We start from the raw sequence: 20,162 nt of genomic DNA, 5'->3' as shown, positions 1-20,162 counted from the left end.
TACACAATGTAATAGGGAAAATGATGTTCTCAGACCTAGCCTACTTCATATAGACTAGGTTTCTTAATATAGTCTTCTGGTCATCTATATGAATGTGAATTCATCCAAGATAAAAATACAGAGTATGGGAGGAACAAAGAATAGAACCAAAGGTGTCCAAAATAGGAAGGAAGAACAGTGAAGCATGAAAACCAATACATGAAAAGCACACCAAGAGGAAAGGGGAGAAAAAGTAGAGTGATGCACCTCAAAGTTAGGAAGTTGTCACATACAGAAAGTAGTGGATGTTTCTGAAAAGAGGAATGGGAAAAGAGCTTGATACCCTCAGTCCATTCTTCATATTTAAAGAAAATGGAAAAATCACCACTGAAAAAAATGCAGCTTGTATACCTGTGGCTACTTCATAAAAATAAGGGTAATTTAATCTAATATTTGTAGTTACTCTTACAGCTAATTAATGCTAGTATTTGTGATTGTTTGTCCTCCTAATGGACTTAATCTAGAAGTCAGAATTGTTCTTTATTGTTAATAATCTCTCTCATAAAAACTGACTTCAGCAAGGGCATGTTCAGTCCTAAGTTACTTAAATATTAACCACTATTGTTCTAGTTTCATAGATTAAAATGTTATTTTCCTTTATGTTATTAAATAGTTTATATCATGCTTGGATCCTTTCTAGGATTAACAAAGTGTTGTTTCCTTTTCTTTAATAGTTTGTAATGCATCCTTTGTTTTTAAAAAATTATGCTAAATTACTTGCAGGACTGTCACTCTTGACCATGCAACAGACAGTGCAAAAGTAATTGGGAAAGAAACTCTCAACATGTTTCACACAATGAAACTGAACATATCAGATATGCGAGGGGTAAGTTAAAACTGAGATTTCAAAGTTTTTGTATTATGTTTTCCCACTTTACATTAGGATAGGCTCTGCAACTTTATTGGGTTGCAAAGACTGAGTTGTTGGTGGTGTATTTCTAATAAACTTTTGCATGATAGAAAATTCACCCATTAGATTTCCCTTCATTTCAAACCCTAATTCAGATTCCCCTAGAGGTTTCTTTTTCAAGATTTAAAGAAAGTTATAAATCACCCTGCATATAGTACCCAGGTATCTCATTAACTGGCCAAAATAATTTTTAATAATACAGTCTTGTTCCACTTATACATCAATTTGATCCAACTGTCTCAGATGCAATTTTAGGAAAAGCTGCTTTTCCCCTGAATGTAATTGGATAACTACAGATAAAGATCTTGATTTTTTTTTTTCCTTTGGAATTTTGTAAAGGCAACAGCAGTTCAAATAACCAAGGAAAAGATATAAAGGGTTAAATGCAGTAAAATACTAAAGAATCATAATGAAAAATATTCTCACTTGTAACCCTTATATAAGTTATTCTTGCTTTGCTGTATTAAACAAAATTAAAAGTCAAGGGATGTTTCTTAGGGCAGGAACTGGATACAGCTAGAAAAATTGACTTATGTAAGTCCGTGCAAGTTGCATTTATTTATCTGATATTCAGATACTGAAGCAATTAAAATGATGTAGATTAATGAGCTGAGAAAAAGCAGTTCTTATGAGATGCATCTTACAGCTCTTAGGTTACTTGATTAGGATTCCTGTCCCTCATTGTTACTATCTATTTGTTTGAGCACGAGCGGTTTATATAATTTATTAAAACTGATGCATGATATACATTGTTGATATAAACCTTTTGGCTTGCATTTTAAGCCAATTCTATTCCACCTGTTAAGCATGTTAAGTAGATTTGGGTGCTTTAACTGCAGTTCTGTTCTTCCCTCAAGTCCATGGAAAATCTAGTGTAAAAGGTGGAATGGGTTCTGCTCCTCTTTAACTGCTTTTTTATGACTCAGTGTTAATTAAGATTGTTGCGAAATGCCGGATTAGAGACTCCGACACCGCTTGGTGAGCCGCAGACTTTACGGAGTGAGCGAGTACGAGTCCGCGGCTTGTGGGGCGGGATAAGAGGTGGCTCGTCGACCGCCCTTGAGGTTCGCCTTACTGGCGCAAGTAGGCGAAATGCTATACGCTTTCAAAGTTTATAGTAAAAGGGTTTATTCAACTCACCTGGCCTCACCCTCTTACGAATAAGAGGGTAGACCGGCTGGAGTGAAGTTGCAGATAAAGTATAAACGCGGAGGTATAGTCAAAGTGGGTATGCGGTCTAAGCTACGCTGAGAGGCTGATGTTCGTTGTCGGGTTTTCGAGGCCTTTGACAGGTTTTCGCTGGGATACGCCCCGACGGGAAGCTGAGGACCGGCAACAGGGTGATCAAGCCTGGGGTTTATCCAGTTGTGGTCTCTGCCGTTTCCTGCTTCTTCACCTCTTTATTGATATTGGTTGGACCACCTCTATGACACTAACTATGATATAAGCTAAGCGTGCAGGGATAGGATAGTTTCTTTTACATGAGTGTTGCTAGGCAGATTTTTATATAGGTTGTGTTTCTGCAAAAGTGAAACTTACAGGATAGGAAAGAAAGTACGCATGCGCGCGCGGGAAAATAAAAAATTTGCGCACGCAAAGCACACCCAAGAGGATTTTGGTTATAGCTATTACTAAACAAACATTTTGGCTTGGGTTGACTCAAAAGATAAGACTACAAAGTTACATAAATGTGAAAAATGCCATGCGGCAGTTATACAAAATGAAATAGAACATTTACAAAGATGACAGTGTGTTACAAAAGTAGGTGAATTGGTGGACTCTCAGGGACTTGAATTGGGTGGAATGAAGTCTCATTCAGTGCATACATCTGATTAGAGTGCCTGTTAGGTGGAATAGAATCTAGCTCTTTTAAAAAAGTATTATTTTTTGAACTGTGGCGGGGGATGATCTTATTTTTAGTACTTGTTTATGTGTATTTCATCATTTCTTTTAGAAGTATTCTTTTTCCTCCCATAGTAGGTTTTGTTTCTGGGGAAAGAGGACTGATGAAGAAACACAAAAAAATTACATCAGAATTAAAGAAATTACTTGGAAATCTCAATCATCTTCACTGTTTTTAGGTTGGAATTCAGGTGCAGCAATTAGTTCCCATCAATAAAACCACTTCAGCTGTTTCCTCCAACTCATCAGTACGATCTGGACACTTACCTGGTGGATCGCATTCAGTTCTTGATCTTTTCCATGTTCAGAAAGCTAAGAAATGTTCAGAAGAAGAACATAAAGAAGGTCAGTAAGATAATCTTGTCAGGCTTATTTTATATTTGCAGTAGCTTTGGATTCCTCTCAACTTGATTTGGACTTCTCTTACTCTGCATGTCTGAGCATTTTTTAGTAGAAATTCAGTACTAGGTTTTTTTAGACATAATTTAAGTGTATATTTTGCTGCTGCATCTCACCTGGAAAAAATAACTGTAAGGATCTTTCTAGGATTGTTGGTATCTTTTACAAAATCGTGAAAAAAAAATAAAGTAGTATTATGATTAAGAATAGAAAATTTGTCTCAGACTCTATATGCAATATAAATGACTAAATGTTTTGCAATAGAAAGAAAAGCAAAATGTTATTAAAATTCATTACTGTATGAAAGCAAAAGAGTTTCTAGACTCAGGATAATTTTTCTACATTTTTTTCTATATTTTATAGTATTTGTAGCTGCTATGGATCTTGAAATATCCTCTGCATCAAGAACTTGCACTTTTCTGCCATCTCGTACTAGCCATGTGACATCTGGTCTCAATCCCATTATTAGCAAGGCTGACTCTGCAGTCAAGTGGAATGGTTTACACTCTCCTATCAGTGTAAAGTCAAGGCTTAATTTAAGTATTGAGGTTCCATCACCTTCCCAGGTAAAATGTGAAGTACAAAACATCTGATGTATCTTTATAATGAGTGTATGGCAAGGCCATCCAACTTCTGGAGATCCCAGCTGCTTCTGCAGCTGAAGCAATGTGGAGAGCAGCCATTAGTTGGGAGCCCCGGAGCCACCAGGTTTACAACTTTGGTGCATAGGTGTACAGTTCTTAGCAAGAAATGTTACATGTAATATGTGTTACATGAGAAGAGATCTAGAGTTATAATACACATGGAGTGTGATATTGCTACGTATGTTGAGTGAAGTTTTCCTGGATTTTTAACATATGATAGCGATCTGATAATTTAAACAAAACTTCAACTTCATCATATTATAAGGTGAAGAAAAGGTAAACAGATTTTACAAGGAAAGAATATACTGGAGCAAAAGGCAACTATCATTTGTTCAGTATTTTTCCCCCTTTTATAATGTTTAAGAGATGATATCAGAGCATTGAATATATTACTTAATGCCAGGGATGCTGAAGCTCTTTAAAGGAATGTAAACAGTTTTTAAAATAATAAATCAGCTCTGAAAAACTCAGTTTTAAGACGTGTTTTTGTGTTAACACAATAATTGCCACACTTGTCAAACAAAATATTTCAATTTCTTACATAGAGCTTCAGTTGATAGGCTATATGGAAAATAACACAATTACTAATGAACAACTGTAGGAACATTTTTGTGAATTACCATTGATGTTTTTTCATAAAAATAGAACTTTAAAATATTCTCTGTACCTTTTCCTTATTGTCTTTATAATCAATCCCAAGCTGTTGACTCAGACATCTGACTAGTGCTAAACAAGGATTAATCGCCGCACAAGTATGCAGCTTACTTAGTTCATTCAGATAGCAGAGAGTGTACATTTTCCCATGCTTTAATCATACCTTTAGTTGCAATATAGACGTATCCAAAGCCATGGGCAGTGAGAAAATGAAGTGGAAGTTGATTCTGCATGCTTTTCTAGCCTTAATAACTAAACGCAAAAGGTCAGGATATGCACAGTGAACCCAGTAGTCAGTGAGCTACTAAGTATGACTGTCTAAGCTAATACATATTTTTATGAAGAAGGATTGTATAGTGTAGATAGATATACCCATACCAGATTCTGTCTGGCTCTCATGGGAAACAATATCTGGGCTAACAGTAGCTGTGGTTGGTTAAAGCTAGATGGAGATGATTACCTGACTACAATTATGCTTTTATTTGCAGGATAGACATATCCTTTTAAAGCTTCTAGGGTCTTTCCCTTATGATATTATTGGGAAAATATTTTGTGTTAGCTTAAATAAGGACTTAGTTTCCTAGTCTCATCTGACCCCAGCACTCTTTCCTGCCTAGGCAGGGAGTCGGACTCGATCTTTTGAGGTCCCTTCCAACCCTAGCATCTATGAATCTATGATAGTTTCTGCCAGTGGGGGGGAATTCTAGTAGTTAGATCTGATATAATTATTAAAACATTGATACAAAAACAGCATTTCCACTAATACTGTATCTGTTATTGCATGATGAAGGAGCAACCTTTCATTCCAAACCATCTACCGTACATCTAATAGTAGGTTTCTGGATAGGCATTCAGAGTCACAATTGTAGAGCAGAACACCCTAATTTGTTATTGAGAGACTCTATTAGGAAAAGTTAAGTTGCCAAGTGAAAGCTATTTTTATTCTGATGTGAAGAGCATCACTTGCAGCTTTGTGAGATGCAAAGCCCTGCAGTATTGGATTACTTTTTCTTTCTGAAGAACTTGGTACTTTTCATTTCACTTTGTCTGCCTCTTATCTGTAAATGCTGTTCCATCTTGCCATCTTCCAAGTGATGTACCTAAAAATCCTTATTTCCATTAGTATTAGTCTTCCACCTTGTTGTTCACCCCTATTTTTTTCCAATCATGCTGAAGTAAAGCAGGACTCTTGTTTGTGTATAGGGCCTTATCTTCCTAGTAGTGAACAAATATAGTGATCCGCTCCTCAGATTTTTCTGTGCTTTGACAGAGTGAAAGATCTCCCTCCTTCCTACCTTCCTACTATCCAAGAATATGGGAACTTGTAACAATAAGAGCAAAGCAACTAGGCTGCTTAAACAAGCAATTATCTAAACAAGCAGTGATCCTGTAATTAACACCTGTGAACCTGCTGCCTAGCGCTCATTAACACTTTTACCTAACATGCCTTAATGAAGCACCTGAACCTGATGCTTCTTTTGGCTGAGTAGGTTTGGGGTATAGTCTGATGCACTGACCAAATTTTATTAGCATTGTTTTTATGATCACCAGATTGTTATGAGGGAAATTAAATAATACAGATTTTTATAATTGCAATGCTAAATATTTAACTCGTGGAAAAAACAAGATTTAAATATTAAGTAAACTGTATAAGTATTTTTTTTCTTCTTCCTTCTAGCTTTTACAGCATACAGTATTTCTAGATTCCTAAGTAAGTTAGTATAGGCAAAGTAGTATGCCACATTTTGTATGAATTTCTTTATTCAGACTTCAGTTCCCAACATGAATACTGTCTCTTTACATGTTTCTCAGAAAATCTAGTGACCTTTTTACATTTTTCTTTTGTAGCTAGATAAGTCTGTCTTGGAGGCACTGCCTCCTGATCTTCGAGAGCAAGTAGAGCAAATATACACCATTCAACAAGGAGAGATATATGGTGATAACAAGAAAGAGCCAATAAATGGGTGCAACACTGGACTTCTGCCCCAGCCAATTGGAGCAGTTCTCCTACAAATACCAGAACTCCAAGAACCAGACAATGATGTGGGAATTAATGTGATTGCCCTGCCTGCGTTTTCTCAGGTAGAGTATACTTTAATATAACTGGCTTTCAGTATGGAGTCAATATGCATGAACCTTCTCACCCATAGTAATAAGTAGTTGACACCTTTTCTCAGGCAAAATTACTACAATCTGTTGTTCATTCAAAACCATCATAATTCACTAGTTCAGTATTATGTCTTTGGATTTGTAGTCATTCCAAAGTACAGTAATACACGTAAAGATTTATCTTTTCCAGTGTCTCTGACTCCATGGTTTGAAAAGCTTTCTTTTTTATTTTGCTACTCTTTAGTGTGTTTGCAGAGACTTTATACTTCATTTTCAATTACACAAATATTTTTTTTCTTTTGCGTTGTACTACCAGCAGTGTAAAACAGCCTAAAAATCAACTTAGCTTTTTACAGGAGGGTTCACTTTATTGTAGGCCAGTATTTTAGTGACACAGGGACACAGATTCTTTGACAACTGTAGCTGTAACTGTCAGGTTATGTTGTGTCCCTGGGGAGAAGAAAAGCAGGGCAACCGTTTGCATACCCCAGAACTCTGCAAAGTCTTGAGGCATTTGGCACAGGGAAGGGAAGCACAGCAACAGTTTCTGTGCATGTGGAGTTTTCCAAAGTCATCATCTCTTTCAGACTACTTGTTTGTACCTGGTATGGGAACACAAAAGTGCTTTTCAGCACAATGCCTTAAGGTAGAGGATGGAAGCTATCCCAAAGGTTTTTAATTTGTCCCCTTGTCCCAGGATCTGGAACTGATGTGTTGATGCAGAGGAAAAGGATCATTGAGCACTTTTACACATGCTCGTGGGGTGGGGGGCGCTTTAATTAGCACGACTCCAAGAGCTGGCATCTCGTGTATCAGCTGCCGCATCTCATGTATCAGCATCCTCGCTCTTAAAAATAGTGGCGGGGCACTTGAACTAAAGCTCATGCATCAAGCTTTAGATAAAGCGCCCCCACAACCATTTTTAAGTGTGGGGACACTGATACATGAGATATAGGTGGCTGCTGGAGCACAGCAATTGCCATGCTCCAGCAGACTTGATTAATTGAGTATGCTTCAATGCACTGGAATTCCAGCCTGTCAGAGCAGCCTCCACACTTGTGTGTAGGTACCCATGTATGTTGGGGGTGGATGTTACCCAGACATTAGTTAAAAATTCATTAGCTGCAACAGGAAATTAATTCTTCCATTTAATTCTTCCAGTATTGAGGGCACTATACTCAGGCTAACTATTGTATTATTGTATTTACTGAGCCAGTAGTCCTTAGTATCCACAGACCACAAGATTTGCTTCTAACAAGTAAAAATAAGCAAATGGGCACAGTCAAGTAGTTTGAAGTAGCAGATCCAAGAATCGGGTGTACTCTAGCTTTTCTTCCATTAATATATTGCCACTAATACCTCTCTGTGCATCTGTCTACATCTGTACTTTTCTCAAAAGCACATTGGGTTAATAGAACTAGTAAAGTAATTTGGGGCTTTGGGTGAAAATTTAAGTGGAAAATGAATCTATATTTCTATTTTGTTTACATCAAGGTAGACTTTATCTTGAGAGCTTCCATAGTTTTGAAATATTTTTAATAAAACTACTGTGAGCACATTCAAAGACAAATTTTAAAAAGACAGTTCCTTATTGGAAATATTTGGCTATAGCCAATGAAATGCTGAGCTCCTTCTAACACCTACTTTATTTACTGTGCAACCTGTGTTGAAATTGTTTTTTATTGTTGGAATTTTTTTTGCTGTGCAAGTGGAGTTTTCAAAACTGAAAAAAATACTGTGCCAAATGCATAAAAATTTGACCTTTGCAATTAGAGGCAGAGTTTGAAAAGTGCATATTCATTAGTGGTTAACACTTGCCTTCTGAGTGGTTTGTTTTTTTTTTTAATGGAGGAAAATGGATATTTCATTTTGAGCATAAATAGCTTGTCCACACCTGTAGTGGAAACATAAAAGAGCAGAAGATTGATATATTAACATTTAGCCACTAGAAGCAGGGAAATAGAAACATTTTGTGCAGCTGACTAGCAAAAAACTTTATCTTAATAGTCTAACGTATAGTGTTCCTGTCTAACACTAACCACATAGGCTGCTTGCAGACATAGGGGAAGAAAACAAAACACACATGTTAGTTTGACCCAGTTCTGCAGCATAGATTGGGTGCTTTAGTGGGGCTTTTTTGGCGCTTTTATTTTGGCCCTGCTTTTCTTCTCCCCAGGGACACAACATAACCTGACAGCTGATTGAATCAGCTGTTAGATAAAAGTGCGAAAAAGCCCTGCTGAAATACCTGATCTATACAGATACTGCAAAGCTGGGTTGAACTAATGTGCTGCAGCTTCTGGGAAAGCAGTTTTTGGGGGGAGGTTGGGTTTTTTGTTTTTGGCAGGGGGGTTCACATCTGCAAGTAGCCACAGTGTGTGAATTTGTGCTTTGTCCAAGTTGAGGATGAGCAGGTAGAAGGAAAGATTTGTCTGGAAGCCAAGTCTTTCGTGCAGTAGTAGGAGGCCAGTTTTGGTATTTGGGTATGCTTCTATACACGAGAGAAGAAAAGAACTCTCCCACCTCCCTTCCAGCACAATATACCTGGCAAGCCCCTGCACTCAGGGAAGTGCAGGACTGTTTACAAGTTGTTTCATTTGGGGAGCACAGCAGCCTAAGTGATTTATAGGCAGCAAGGATCAGGAAGAACCTGATGCCAGTGCCTGGTCTTTGAGGGTGGAAAGAAAATGCCTTAGGTGCTGCTTTCTGGATAAGTGCAGAGCTGTCTTAAGATATAGTTTGTCCTTAACACCCCAAGTGTTTGTGTTGAAAATTTAATTAGCATTTATTTAAAAGGGTTTTTTTGGAATGTCTTTTTTAATATTGACTTTATTTTTTTAATTTTATGTCATATTGTAGTAGTAAACTTAATTGTAAAATTAGTTTTAAAATCTAAATAATACATATTTAAAGGAAAAATATGGTTTTCACTTGTGGACAAAGGAATATACAGCAATACAAAGAGAAAGCATATAGTATTTTAATCTCAAAATTCATGTTTAATACAGAATGCATATATCTTTCTCAGTTAAGAAAAAAATCATAAAAAGTAATCAAATAATGTTGCTCACCAGTGAAATAATTTCAGAAAAAGCTTTGTCATTTTTCAGGTGGATCCTGAGGTTTTTGCTGCACTGCCTTCTGAGTTGCAGGCAGAACTCAAAGATGCATATGATCAAAGGCAAAAGCAGTCAGAAAACATGATTTATCAGCAGCCACCTGGCATCTTTGGTGAGTATATTACAATTATAGAATAAACTTGTCTTGGACTGTGATAAGATTTGATACAGTCCTAAAAAAGCTAGAAAATATAACTTTCATACTTCTAGGAGGCCACTGCAGTGTGAGAACACTGCTACATATTTTGGTCCAAAGATTAGATCAGTATAAAGATGACTTGGAAAAGTACCCTTTTTTTTCTTAGTGTAACTAATTGTAGCTCATCTACATTGGAGTATCTGAAGCTCTGACTTTACAAGGGGGATTTAAGTGTTTCTCTATACGTATGGATGGGAGTGTTCATATTTGCCTAAGATCTGAGATGTCCAACTGTGCTACTGGACTCCAGCTTTGCCTTTTTGTTCAAATTATTTCCTTTTAGGATTGTATTGCCTAAGCTGAAAGTCCGTGTGTTGGAAAAATTTGACTCGTTTTTCAGAGGCCCCTGGTACACATACATTTATGACATGATTATAGTGTCACTCACTATAAATAGTAGCATGCTGCACATTCATTGAATTTTAATAGGTCATAACATGGAAAATCAGCCCCAAGATATTCCACAGAATATGTGGAGCATCTTTTGTGGCTGTTTTTTATGGTGCCATAAATTGAACATGTGGCAGTCACCCCAGTGCTGACAATCAGCTGACTAGCAGCAGAATGTGGGCAGTCCCTGTTGTGGAACCAAGCTGGAGGATGCCCAAGGCCTAATGCCCTGATTGTGGGCTTTAGGATGTGGGCTTACTGAGACCTAGCAGGTTTTGCTATGTGGACTGTAGGGCAAGACTCTTCAAGGTGGTGGGTCCTGCCATCACAGGGCATGCAGCAGCTCCAGGGTTTGCAACACTCCATCCTGCCAACTCAGCTAATGCTGGGGACAGCTCTGGGACTAAGCCAGGAGGCTGTCTGGTGTCAGATTGCAACACTCAGCTGAGCAAATGGATTTGGTACTGGGCAGCCCTGGGGTCTGGGACAAACCCACTCCCTACCCAGTTCTCAAGAGCAAGCTACAGCTCAGTGTCCAGATTCCACCCGCCCCTTGCTCTATCCCCAGAGGCAGCCCCAGATCTCAGGCCTGAGATTCACCTCCTTAAACTTGTGCATAGCTGGGGGTGGGGAGCTTCTCCCATCCTAAGCTGCACGCTCTGGACATGTGCAGTCAGGGATGAGGGAGCAGCCTCATCCCCAACTGCACCATGGGGGGCATCCTGAGCCTAGCATTTAGGGAGTCTCTCCCCACTGTCAGGCTTACTGTGCCCAGAGAACTTGAAAAATTAGGTGAGCGTTCAGCCAGGGTTCCCAGCTGCATGCCCACTTAGAAGTTGGGGGTGCTACAAGCCTGTTATCAGGGAAAGGCTTTCCAGTGTCAGGTTTATGATGCTCTGGACCTTTTAAAAAAAGACAGGTGGGCAGTTAGGACACCCAGCTGCATGCATCCTTTAAGTTCCTGAGTGCCTATGGAAATAGGACCTGGGGAGTGGGAAGCTTCTACATACCCTAGGCTCCTAATGCAGGGCTCCCTTCCCACACTGACAGATGGCAGTCATGCGATTGGATTCTGAGGGATTAACGCAGTGTTCCCAGAATTGCATGGCCTGCCAGACGCATCTAGAATATCAGGGCATAAATTTCCAGATCTCAGTTGCACGACTGCTTTCACATTTGGCAGTAGCCTAAGGGGGCTGGAAAAAGTAACTTAGAACCTTGCTGAAGGAGAGCAGGAGAGAGACAATCCTCCATTGCTAAAGTGACTCTTAAGCTAACACTGTTCCACAGTATCTTTGCCTGGATTTCAACATTTGTTTGCACTAGCCTGTAGATTTCTGCACTGATATTGTTTTGTAAAAAACAGCTTTGTCAAGTGCGTTATCAGTTTAGTTCCTTGAGATTTGTCTGAGTAAAGTTTACATTTCTGCAGAGTCTTGTATGTAAACAGTATTTATCTTTACGTCATAAGAGTGTTCGGATTAGCATCTCCTAGCGGATAGAGCATGGGACTGGGATTAAAAGACTTTGCATTGATTCTCTTCTCTCATCTGTTCCTAGTCTGCAGGGTGATCTTGGGAAGTCGGTTCACTTCTCTGTTTCCATTTAGTTAAAATGGGGATAATGATACTGACCACCTTTTAAAGAGCCTTTGATATCTGCTGATGAAGTGTCACATCAGGGATAATTTTCAGTTCTTTGGTGTGTTGCCACCAAATATTTATGTCACTCGTCGTGCCTGCAGCACCCTCCTTTACACCCTTCTCTGCTGCTTTCTCATGCCTGCACTTACCCTCGCTACAAAGGGGCCAGGTATCTGCAACGAGGGTAAGTGCAGGTGACTTGAGCTCTCCAGGGTTGGAGGTGGAGATTGGTGGCCATGGCAGGGGGCCAGATTTGCAGGCTCTGGCTTGAGGATGCAAAAGGTTGCCAAATTCTGATGATGTGATAGGATCAGTATACAGTTTCCTAGGTTTGTATGCTACTTTACAATGGTGAAATACTTTGCCTTAGTACAGGTGATGAGATGGTGATCACTGAGCTTAGGTTACTTCGGAATATTTGATATTAAAGCCACCTTACATATAAGAGGGGTCCTGTTAATTGCAGACTTCAGGGCTTCTGCAGGTGGCCCACAGTGGCCACTAAATTTTTCCCCCCATTGAATGTATTTGACTTCTTTTTGGTTGGTTGGATTATTTGTTTGCTTGTTTTTCACTTCCCTTTAAGCTTGGATGTTGGCCTTGGCTGGAAATGGAAGTTAGGCTGAGATGCAGTGGCGCTCTGAATAGCATTGAGAAACTACTCAAGTGATAGTTGGTGCATTTTGTTTGTGTGCTTAGGGTCAAGTGATCATCAAATTTGGGATCAGTGAGGAATTTTCCCTTGGGTTGGATAGGCAGAGACTGTTGGATATTTGTTTTTCGAATGTGGGATGCGACCCACTTCCTAGGATCATCTGAGCGTACTTTACCTTACAAAATTCCATGATATTATCAAAGTGTTGATGGTACCTTTGTGTCTCCAGTTCACTTCCTGTTAGTACCATTGTAATGTTTTTACCAGATGCCTTGTGGCTGTGGTGCACAGAGGGCCAGAGTGGATATCGTTTTGGATCCTCCTCTTTGTCCATGAATGCAGAGGGCAGGACAGGCTGGCTGGTTTTTTTCCCCCCAGTGCCTCGTATTCTTGTGATCATATAGTTGGGTGACATCTGTGTACCTGAACTTTCTATGAATCACTTCCAAAAAGTTGCATTTAAAATGTTTTTCATGATTAAGCCTAAGGTGCTTTTAATGATAGGTTTGTACATTTTACAAAAGTGACATGGTTCTCACCCATTCATAGAAAAATACGAAATTTAATAACCACCGATTTATTCGTTTTCTTCCCTGCCAGCATCAAAGAATTCTTTACTACAATTGAAGCAAGCGACAGTAAAAACTAAGAAAAAAACTAGGAAAAAAAATGCAGTCAGTCCTATGAAAAAGATTCAGAGCCCTTTGAAAAACAAACTCCTGGGTAGCCCTGCAAAAAACACAGCAGCCACTTCTGGAAGCCCACAAAAGCTAATGGATGGTTTCTTAAAACAGGAAGGTACAGTCACTGGTAAACCTCAGGTAATTGTTCCACTAGAAAACTTTTTACAGAAATTAAAAGAGCATTTGCTGAAAATTGCATAAAATCAATCAGTATTCAGTTTTTGTTGCTTTTTAACTAAATACAATTTGTGATTTATTTTTTTGAACAGGTGGAACCTGTTCCATCAACTTTAGATAATCCAGGCCCATCAGATTTAAAGACAAAAACATCTGTCTCATTTAGGGCACAGGCACCCAATCTAGCTGGGGCTGTTGAATTCAATGATGTAAAGACCTTGCTCAAAGAGTGGATCACAACTATTTCAGGTGAATCGTACTTCATACATTTTGTTTTTGTATATTATAATTGTGGGGATTCTGTATACATCACAACATTCTCCTGAATGTTACATACTTGCCTTGCTGCCACTACTTTCTTTCAGCATTTTCCAGTCATCTTGGTCTCTTACCTTCTCCCAGTTTGAAGGAATTGGATTCTTTGTATTTTTTTTTTTTTATGGTTTTGCCAACCCCTTGTTGCCTCTCTAGGTAACATTTCCAAAAACTATCCATTTTCTTTTCCACCTCTTTCGAGTCCCTGGTTCAAGCCAGGATGAAACCTTAGTTGTTGTAACTGTTCTTACTCTAACATATTGCCCATACCAGGGATAAAGACACTAGAAGTAAAGCTCTTTTTTTGTTTTATATATTCTTGTTACACAAAGGTGAATAGCAAGATTTCTTAAAGTATTCTAGAATTCTTTGTAAAATAAGAAAAGCACAAATCATTGTTTGCATATGAAGTTAGATTGTATTTTATGTAAATCAAAACAATGTATTGCCTTAATATCTGAGCCATGTTCTTTATGGTTTCTGTCATTGTATGACACATCTAAGTAACTGTAAAACACCTAATCCATTTTAAATCCCTGTTCTTTTTATATGTGTTTAATAGTAGCTGTGCATGAAAAATACAGGAAATCTGCTCCCCAGATCCCTCAGAATCGTATAGGTCGATTTATAAACAACGATTCCATTGACTTTAGCTCATGTGGGAATATAAAAGCTGCAAGAGCCTGCCCAGGAGTATTAACCACCTCAGAATTTCTTTGATTCCAAATATACTGGAATAAAAATCCCCATATGTTTGTTCTTTCAGATCCCATGGAGGAAGACATTCTTCAAGTTGTGAAGTACTGTACTGATTTGATAGAGGAAAAGGATTTGGAACAGTTAGATTTGGTCATAAAATACATGAAAAGGTAGCTTATTTACCAATATGTATAACATTAATTGTGCTGGAATTGTACGATGCAAGGTTATAAATTTAGCAGGCCTTGCATTTATGAATGCAAGATTTCTGAAGAAAAATTAAATTGAACAGTTCAAAAGAATGGTTCCTATTTTTTGCAAAGTGGAGCAAGTGGAAATAGCTATAACGCTTAGGCAAACTTTATAGCATTTGCTACTAGTAATTTAAACATATTTTGGACAGAGGGTGCTATATTTGTCTGTGCTACCCTCTTCCTGTGTTTGTCCCCTTATTTTTCTCCATCCTGTTTAATTAACTTACCCTTTTAGTTTCTTCCTTAGTCTCAGCCACTTGTTATTTCTGTTCTATTGAGTCTAATCTCTTTTCACCTCGACTTAGCTCTAAAATAGCATATCTATTTGATTCTAAGATAAGATCCCCACCCACAATTTAACACTGGGAGAAAAAAGCTCCTAATCTTCAAATTGTGTACAAGGGCCATGCGGGGGCGGGGCACGTGGTTGCTGTGGCTCAGGCTCTGGCTCATACCCAGGGTCCAGGCATAGCCTAACTGCAGCTCCTGCCTGCCCCTCCCCCCACCTCACCTGCCTCTGCACCTTGCCATCTCTCCCCCTGCCTCCACTGTCTTGTAGCCTCTGCCCCCTGCCTGCCACTCTATTCCTCTCCCCTCCCCCACCCTTGCTCCATGCCACAGACCATAACCCCAGCCCAGGCCTGTAGATGCAGCAGCACAGTCCTCATAGCTGCTGTGGGGCTGGCTTGGGGACATGCTCCATGCCCCTGGCTAGAACGGGGACAGAGCCTGCTGGCATGGAGCAATGGGAAGGGGGCCAGGGAGCAGGGCTTGAAGCTGGGGGTGGGTGGGCAGGCACAAGGAAGTGACAAGCTGCTTGATCTGCCTGCTGCCTGTCCCCATGCAGCAGTGGGGGGGATGAATTAATGGCAACCCTCCAATAGTTAGATTCTGTACATGAAAAATTATAAACAATGTGTAAACTTTGCCTGTGTAGAACCTAATTATTGAGGTGTTCATCTTAGATTCAAGTAAATACGATAAATAATAATCAAAATGGTTCCTTCATTGTTACTTTCCCTGAGAATCAGAAGGCCCAAGTTGTACTTGTGGCTTTTGCTGTAAATTGGTATATTACCCACTTCACAGGGTAAAATCATTAAATGGGTACTTACAGAAGTGTTGAATGCACAGGCATAACTGAATAAATCATGTTTTTCATTAGGTGGTTGAAATAAGAGGTTTAATAATACAATTAAGTTAGAGTGGATGACCATTTTTTGTTTTACAACGAAACTGGCATAGATACTACCTATTTAAAGAAAAAAAACAAAATTAATTTCTTGTCCTTCTGGTTTTTTATATTGGGTAAAAGAACCAAAGCATCATAGAGGGGCTCTCATGGTACCAGATTTGCCTGTGACTTGCTTTCCACAGTGAAAGAGCTGAGCATCACATTTACAAGTTGTCTTACAAGGATGCCATTTCAGATCCAAGCACAAGGAGAATGCCAAGGCAGGGTTGGAATAGGAGGGGATTCTAATCAGTGGGTAGCAGCAGTACATGCTGGTCCTGCCTGTGAAGCTCATGATGAACTGCTGTAACTTAAGCCCCTAGAACACATTCAGTGGTATGATTAGATCTGATCTCTGATCCCAGCACAGGTGCCATTCAAGGTGATACTGCAAATTAATAAGCTAGCTACAATTGTCAGGTGTATTCTGTCCTCTAGTGTACTTGCTGATAAGTGCATGGAGAGTAACTATGAAGTACTTGGCTTCCTTGGGTGCTACTCTTACACACGTTCTGTTTTTTCTGCATCAGTATTGATGGAAGCTAACAAAATTCAAGTGGTCTTAAAGCCATCCCAAACAAATGTGATTCTTTTGGCCTCTTCTGTTGAAATGCCTGGTACCATGGTAAAGTTTCTGAGGGACCCTGGGCCTTGCTGTTCATCCTGGATCTGTTGACTCAAGACTGAGAAAGCAGTTTAAGTGGCACTTAAGAGTGCAAGACCCATCCAACATCCAGACAGGGTGATGAATGGCACACACATTTGGATTAAGTATAGTATCTGCTGGAGCTCAAGCTTGCTGGTCAGACTTTGACTTCAATTTAAGGTGCATTTGGCATTTGTCTCAATCCATTCTTAGCCCATGCTCTCACGCAGCTGTCCTCAGATTCCTTCAGGCCTAGCAACATTGGGAGAAGGACTGTTTTGCATTAGCGTCTGAGCTTGAACCTTGCATTCCTTTTTGGGCCAGCCCCTCTGCACTGCACTGCACTTCATCTTTCATAGAAATGGTTTGATCTGACACTTTCTTCCAGTGATTGTATCAGTAAGAAATGGAGATGGGAACCAAACTCTAATGGTAGATTCTCCTTACAGTCTTCTACCTAGATACCTACCTAGATGTACTTTGAGGGCTTGCCCAAAGCTTCTGCCTGAGCAGTCTCTTAATTTCACCGGAGTCAATAAGTCAGCTTCCCACTGTCCTTCCAAAGTCCTGTTTCTCCCACGTTTAGGGTTTACTGCACTCAGACCCTTAGCCTAGGGTGAGGAGCAATCCCTGTTTAAAAAAAAAAAAAAAATCTCTGTAGCTGATACTTAAAGGTGCAGTGATTTATTGATTGCCCAGAAAAGAAAGTTGCCAGGGCATAACTATCTTCTGATTATAGTTTCATATCATAGAACAGGCAGCCCAATAAAGTTGTGGAGTCTCCTTCATTGGAGGTTTTCAAGAAATGGATGGATAAGCATTTATCTGGGATGGTTTAGGAATAGTGCATCCTGCATCCATTATGGGGCAGGAATAGAAGACCCTTGAAGTTACTTCCAACTGGCATGGGTTTTTTTGCCACCAGAACTGAAGCCACTTCCCTACATAATGCTGGATAAATGGTAACTACAAAGCAGCCACTGATGCATGCTCTTTCCAAGCACTGTGTCCACAGAAGCCTCCAAGGTTTTGGCAATTAAGAGTTGGATCCACTGTAGACAAGAGATTATAGGAAGTAAGCTAATCAAGCAGTAGACAGGGGTAGAGACAAGCCATCTCTAGCAGGTGGAAGATAGGGTAAGGTTGGGATAAAGAAGGAAAACCAACTGGCACTGTTGCTGAGCAAGGTTAACTAAATCATGGCAATTTAATAACAGTGCAATGCTAAGTACACCAATGAGAATGAATAAGGAAGGAAATGAAAAAGTGGAATTCCAGCTTGGAGGTGGTGGAGTATATTCACCACAACTATATGCTGATCACATAGATCTGGTGTTACTAGAGCAACCAAAAAAGCTTACATCTGAACATATCAAAATCTTGGTGTGTGTACTTCCTGTGAGAGTCAAACTAGGTTGGATGGAGAGAAACAGGGGAGGAGGGGAGCCAGTACACTGGGCAGGTGCTGAATTTGGTGGGGCAGTCCTCCAGTGGCCGTTTGCCCACTGGAGTCAAAGACTCTCTCTCTCCAGATATCCAGGCACTGCATTGGTGGCATCCATATTGAGAATGTGTATGTGATGTTTATTTGAAAGAGAAAGAGAAGTGGACTTCTCCAGCTTGCCCACATACACATTCACATCCTTGCCCTCCTCTAGTCAAATAAAACACGAGACTGGGTTGAGAAGACTGAAGAGCAAGAGGTAGGCAGGGGCCAGGGTACTCTAGGTACTGCTAAGGGAAAGTCTTTGATCAAAGGCTCAGGCATAAACACGTCCACAGTGAGGAAGTGTATGTGGACAGTAAATGCATCTAAACTCCAGCTCCTTCCTGGTGAGTAACTTCTGTCCTAAAGCATCCTCTCTAAACATGACTACTTTTCCCCCCACCACAGGTTAATGCAGTCATCTGTGGAATCAGTTTGGAATATGGCATTTGACTTCATTCTCGACAACGTTCAGGTGGTTTTACAACAAACTTATGGAAGCACATTAAAAGTTATCTGAACTTGTAGTAAAGAGCTTGGTGAGAGCCTGGTGCTCTCTGCTAGCTGTGCCATAAGTGCTTGTGAGGTATTTGCAAAGTGCATGATAGTTAATGCCCTAAGTTTTTATAATTTTAAATTTCTTTTTAAACAGAAAAAGTGTTTTTGTACATTTCTTTTAAAAAAGTGCCAAATTTGTCAGTATTGCATGTAAATAATTGTGTTAAAATTCTTTTATTGTAGTATAGACTCTATTTACAAAATGTTTGTTTATAAAGTTTTATGGATTTTTACAGTGAAGTGTTTACAGTTGTTTAATAAAGAACTGTATGTATAGTTTTGTACTGATTTTCATTTTGTGAATGCTTCAGTTGGAACATAGCTCACCCTTTGTTAAAGCTACAGCTTTAAGTCTTTTTATGCAGCTCTACAGCATTTAAGCTATTGCAGCCCTAATAGAGCTCCCCATTACAGGATCCTCAGATTATGTTTGGTTCCTACTGTGTTGGGCCTGTGTGCTCTTAACCTTTCCTTAGTTTGAATAAGCGCTAATGCTGCTTTTTCTTGTCCTCCCTCTATCCAATTTAGGCATAATCTGTCTGTCTTTTATTCTTTATAACCAACAGTTGTCCACATATACAGGCCCTAGTTCCCTGAACCCTTAGATTTTAGGGCCAAGCCATTCTGCCTCAGTTCCATACCTTCTGTTAGAGCTAAAGCATCATCCAGTCTTAAAGATACCTAGTGACAGAGTCCCCTGCATTCCTGGGTATTGGTGGTGTTAACTTGTCATAGTTCTGGTTTGAATTTTTTTGCCAGCACCCTCCACTTCTGCAGATTAAAAGTAGATGCTGGTTGCTGCCACTTCTGCAATAATAATTTTCTCTCTGTAAAAGTTGCTTTCAACCTTAAATATAACTATGCTATAAGAAGCATATAGTATTGAGGTTTTAATGGAAAAGTTGCTACTCTTACTTGTGTTAAAGATTACAAGAGGCCAGACAATCTCCCAACTACTTATTTTTCTTGTATGTGTGTCTAGGAAAATTCTTCTCAAAATTACTGTATTCCAGGACAAAGTCTCTCATCTACTTAAGTTGCCACAGCTGAAGTGATCACTGAGTCCAAGCCAAAACCTGTACTGATATAGCAGCGTAGAAAATACACTAGCTTAGCTCAGCCTTAGAATCGCTTCCAGTCATTCACATAGGAGGCTAACTAGTGCTAACCTATAAGAAATCTTAAAGGATTTGCTACCACAGTGGATGTAAGCTGTTGTTACATGAAATAAATGCAGTACTCCTAGCCATGGCAAGCAGTGTACTAGTCTAGTTTAAGATCAGCACTGCTGTGGGTCTTACTCTTATGGGATAAGGACACTTGCTCGCTAACAGCCAGGATATGTTTAAGACTGGCAAGCAAACTTATTAGATTCCAGGTAAAAATTTAGCTAGATCTAACCTGATACTTTTGAAATAAGTCATGTAGAACATAAACAAATCAAATA

At 39.4% G+C, this 20,162-nt stretch overlaps 1 protein-coding gene across 4 annotated transcripts in view; it reads left to right on the top strand.

Annotated features, from left to right (window-relative positions):
* Positions 1-18,991, top strand: part of REV1 (REV1, DNA directed polymerase) — a 57,060-nt gene extending 38,069 nt beyond the window's left edge. For all 4 annotated transcript variants that reach the window (XM_019529495.1, XM_019529494.1, XM_019529493.1 and 1 more), the window contains 9 exons: positions 763-865; positions 3,031-3,196; positions 3,614-3,816; positions 6,397-6,630; positions 9,768-9,888; positions 13,264-13,484; positions 13,616-13,772; positions 14,605-14,707; positions 18,566-18,991. In XM_019529495.1, the coding sequence (XP_019385040.1) occupies positions 763-865; positions 3,031-3,196; positions 3,614-3,816; positions 6,397-6,630; positions 9,768-9,888; positions 13,264-13,484; positions 13,616-13,772; positions 14,605-14,707; positions 18,566-18,677 (1,420 nt within the window). In that variant the 3' untranslated portion in view covers positions 18,678-18,991. The remainder of the gene's footprint in view (positions 1-762; positions 866-3,030; positions 3,197-3,613; positions 3,817-6,396; positions 6,631-9,767; positions 9,889-13,263; positions 13,485-13,615; positions 13,773-14,604; positions 14,708-18,565) is intronic.
* Positions 18,992-20,162: the final 1,171 nt, after the last annotated feature.

The sequence above is a fragment of the Crocodylus porosus genome, unplaced genomic scaffold (genome assembly GCF_001723895.1).
Source record: "Crocodylus porosus isolate Cpor-Errol unplaced genomic scaffold, CroPor_comp1, whole genome shotgun sequence".
NCBI classification, from domain to species: Eukaryota; Metazoa; Chordata; order Crocodylia; family Crocodylidae; genus Crocodylus; species Crocodylus porosus.
This window is presented reverse-complemented; position numbering and strand designations above follow the sequence as displayed.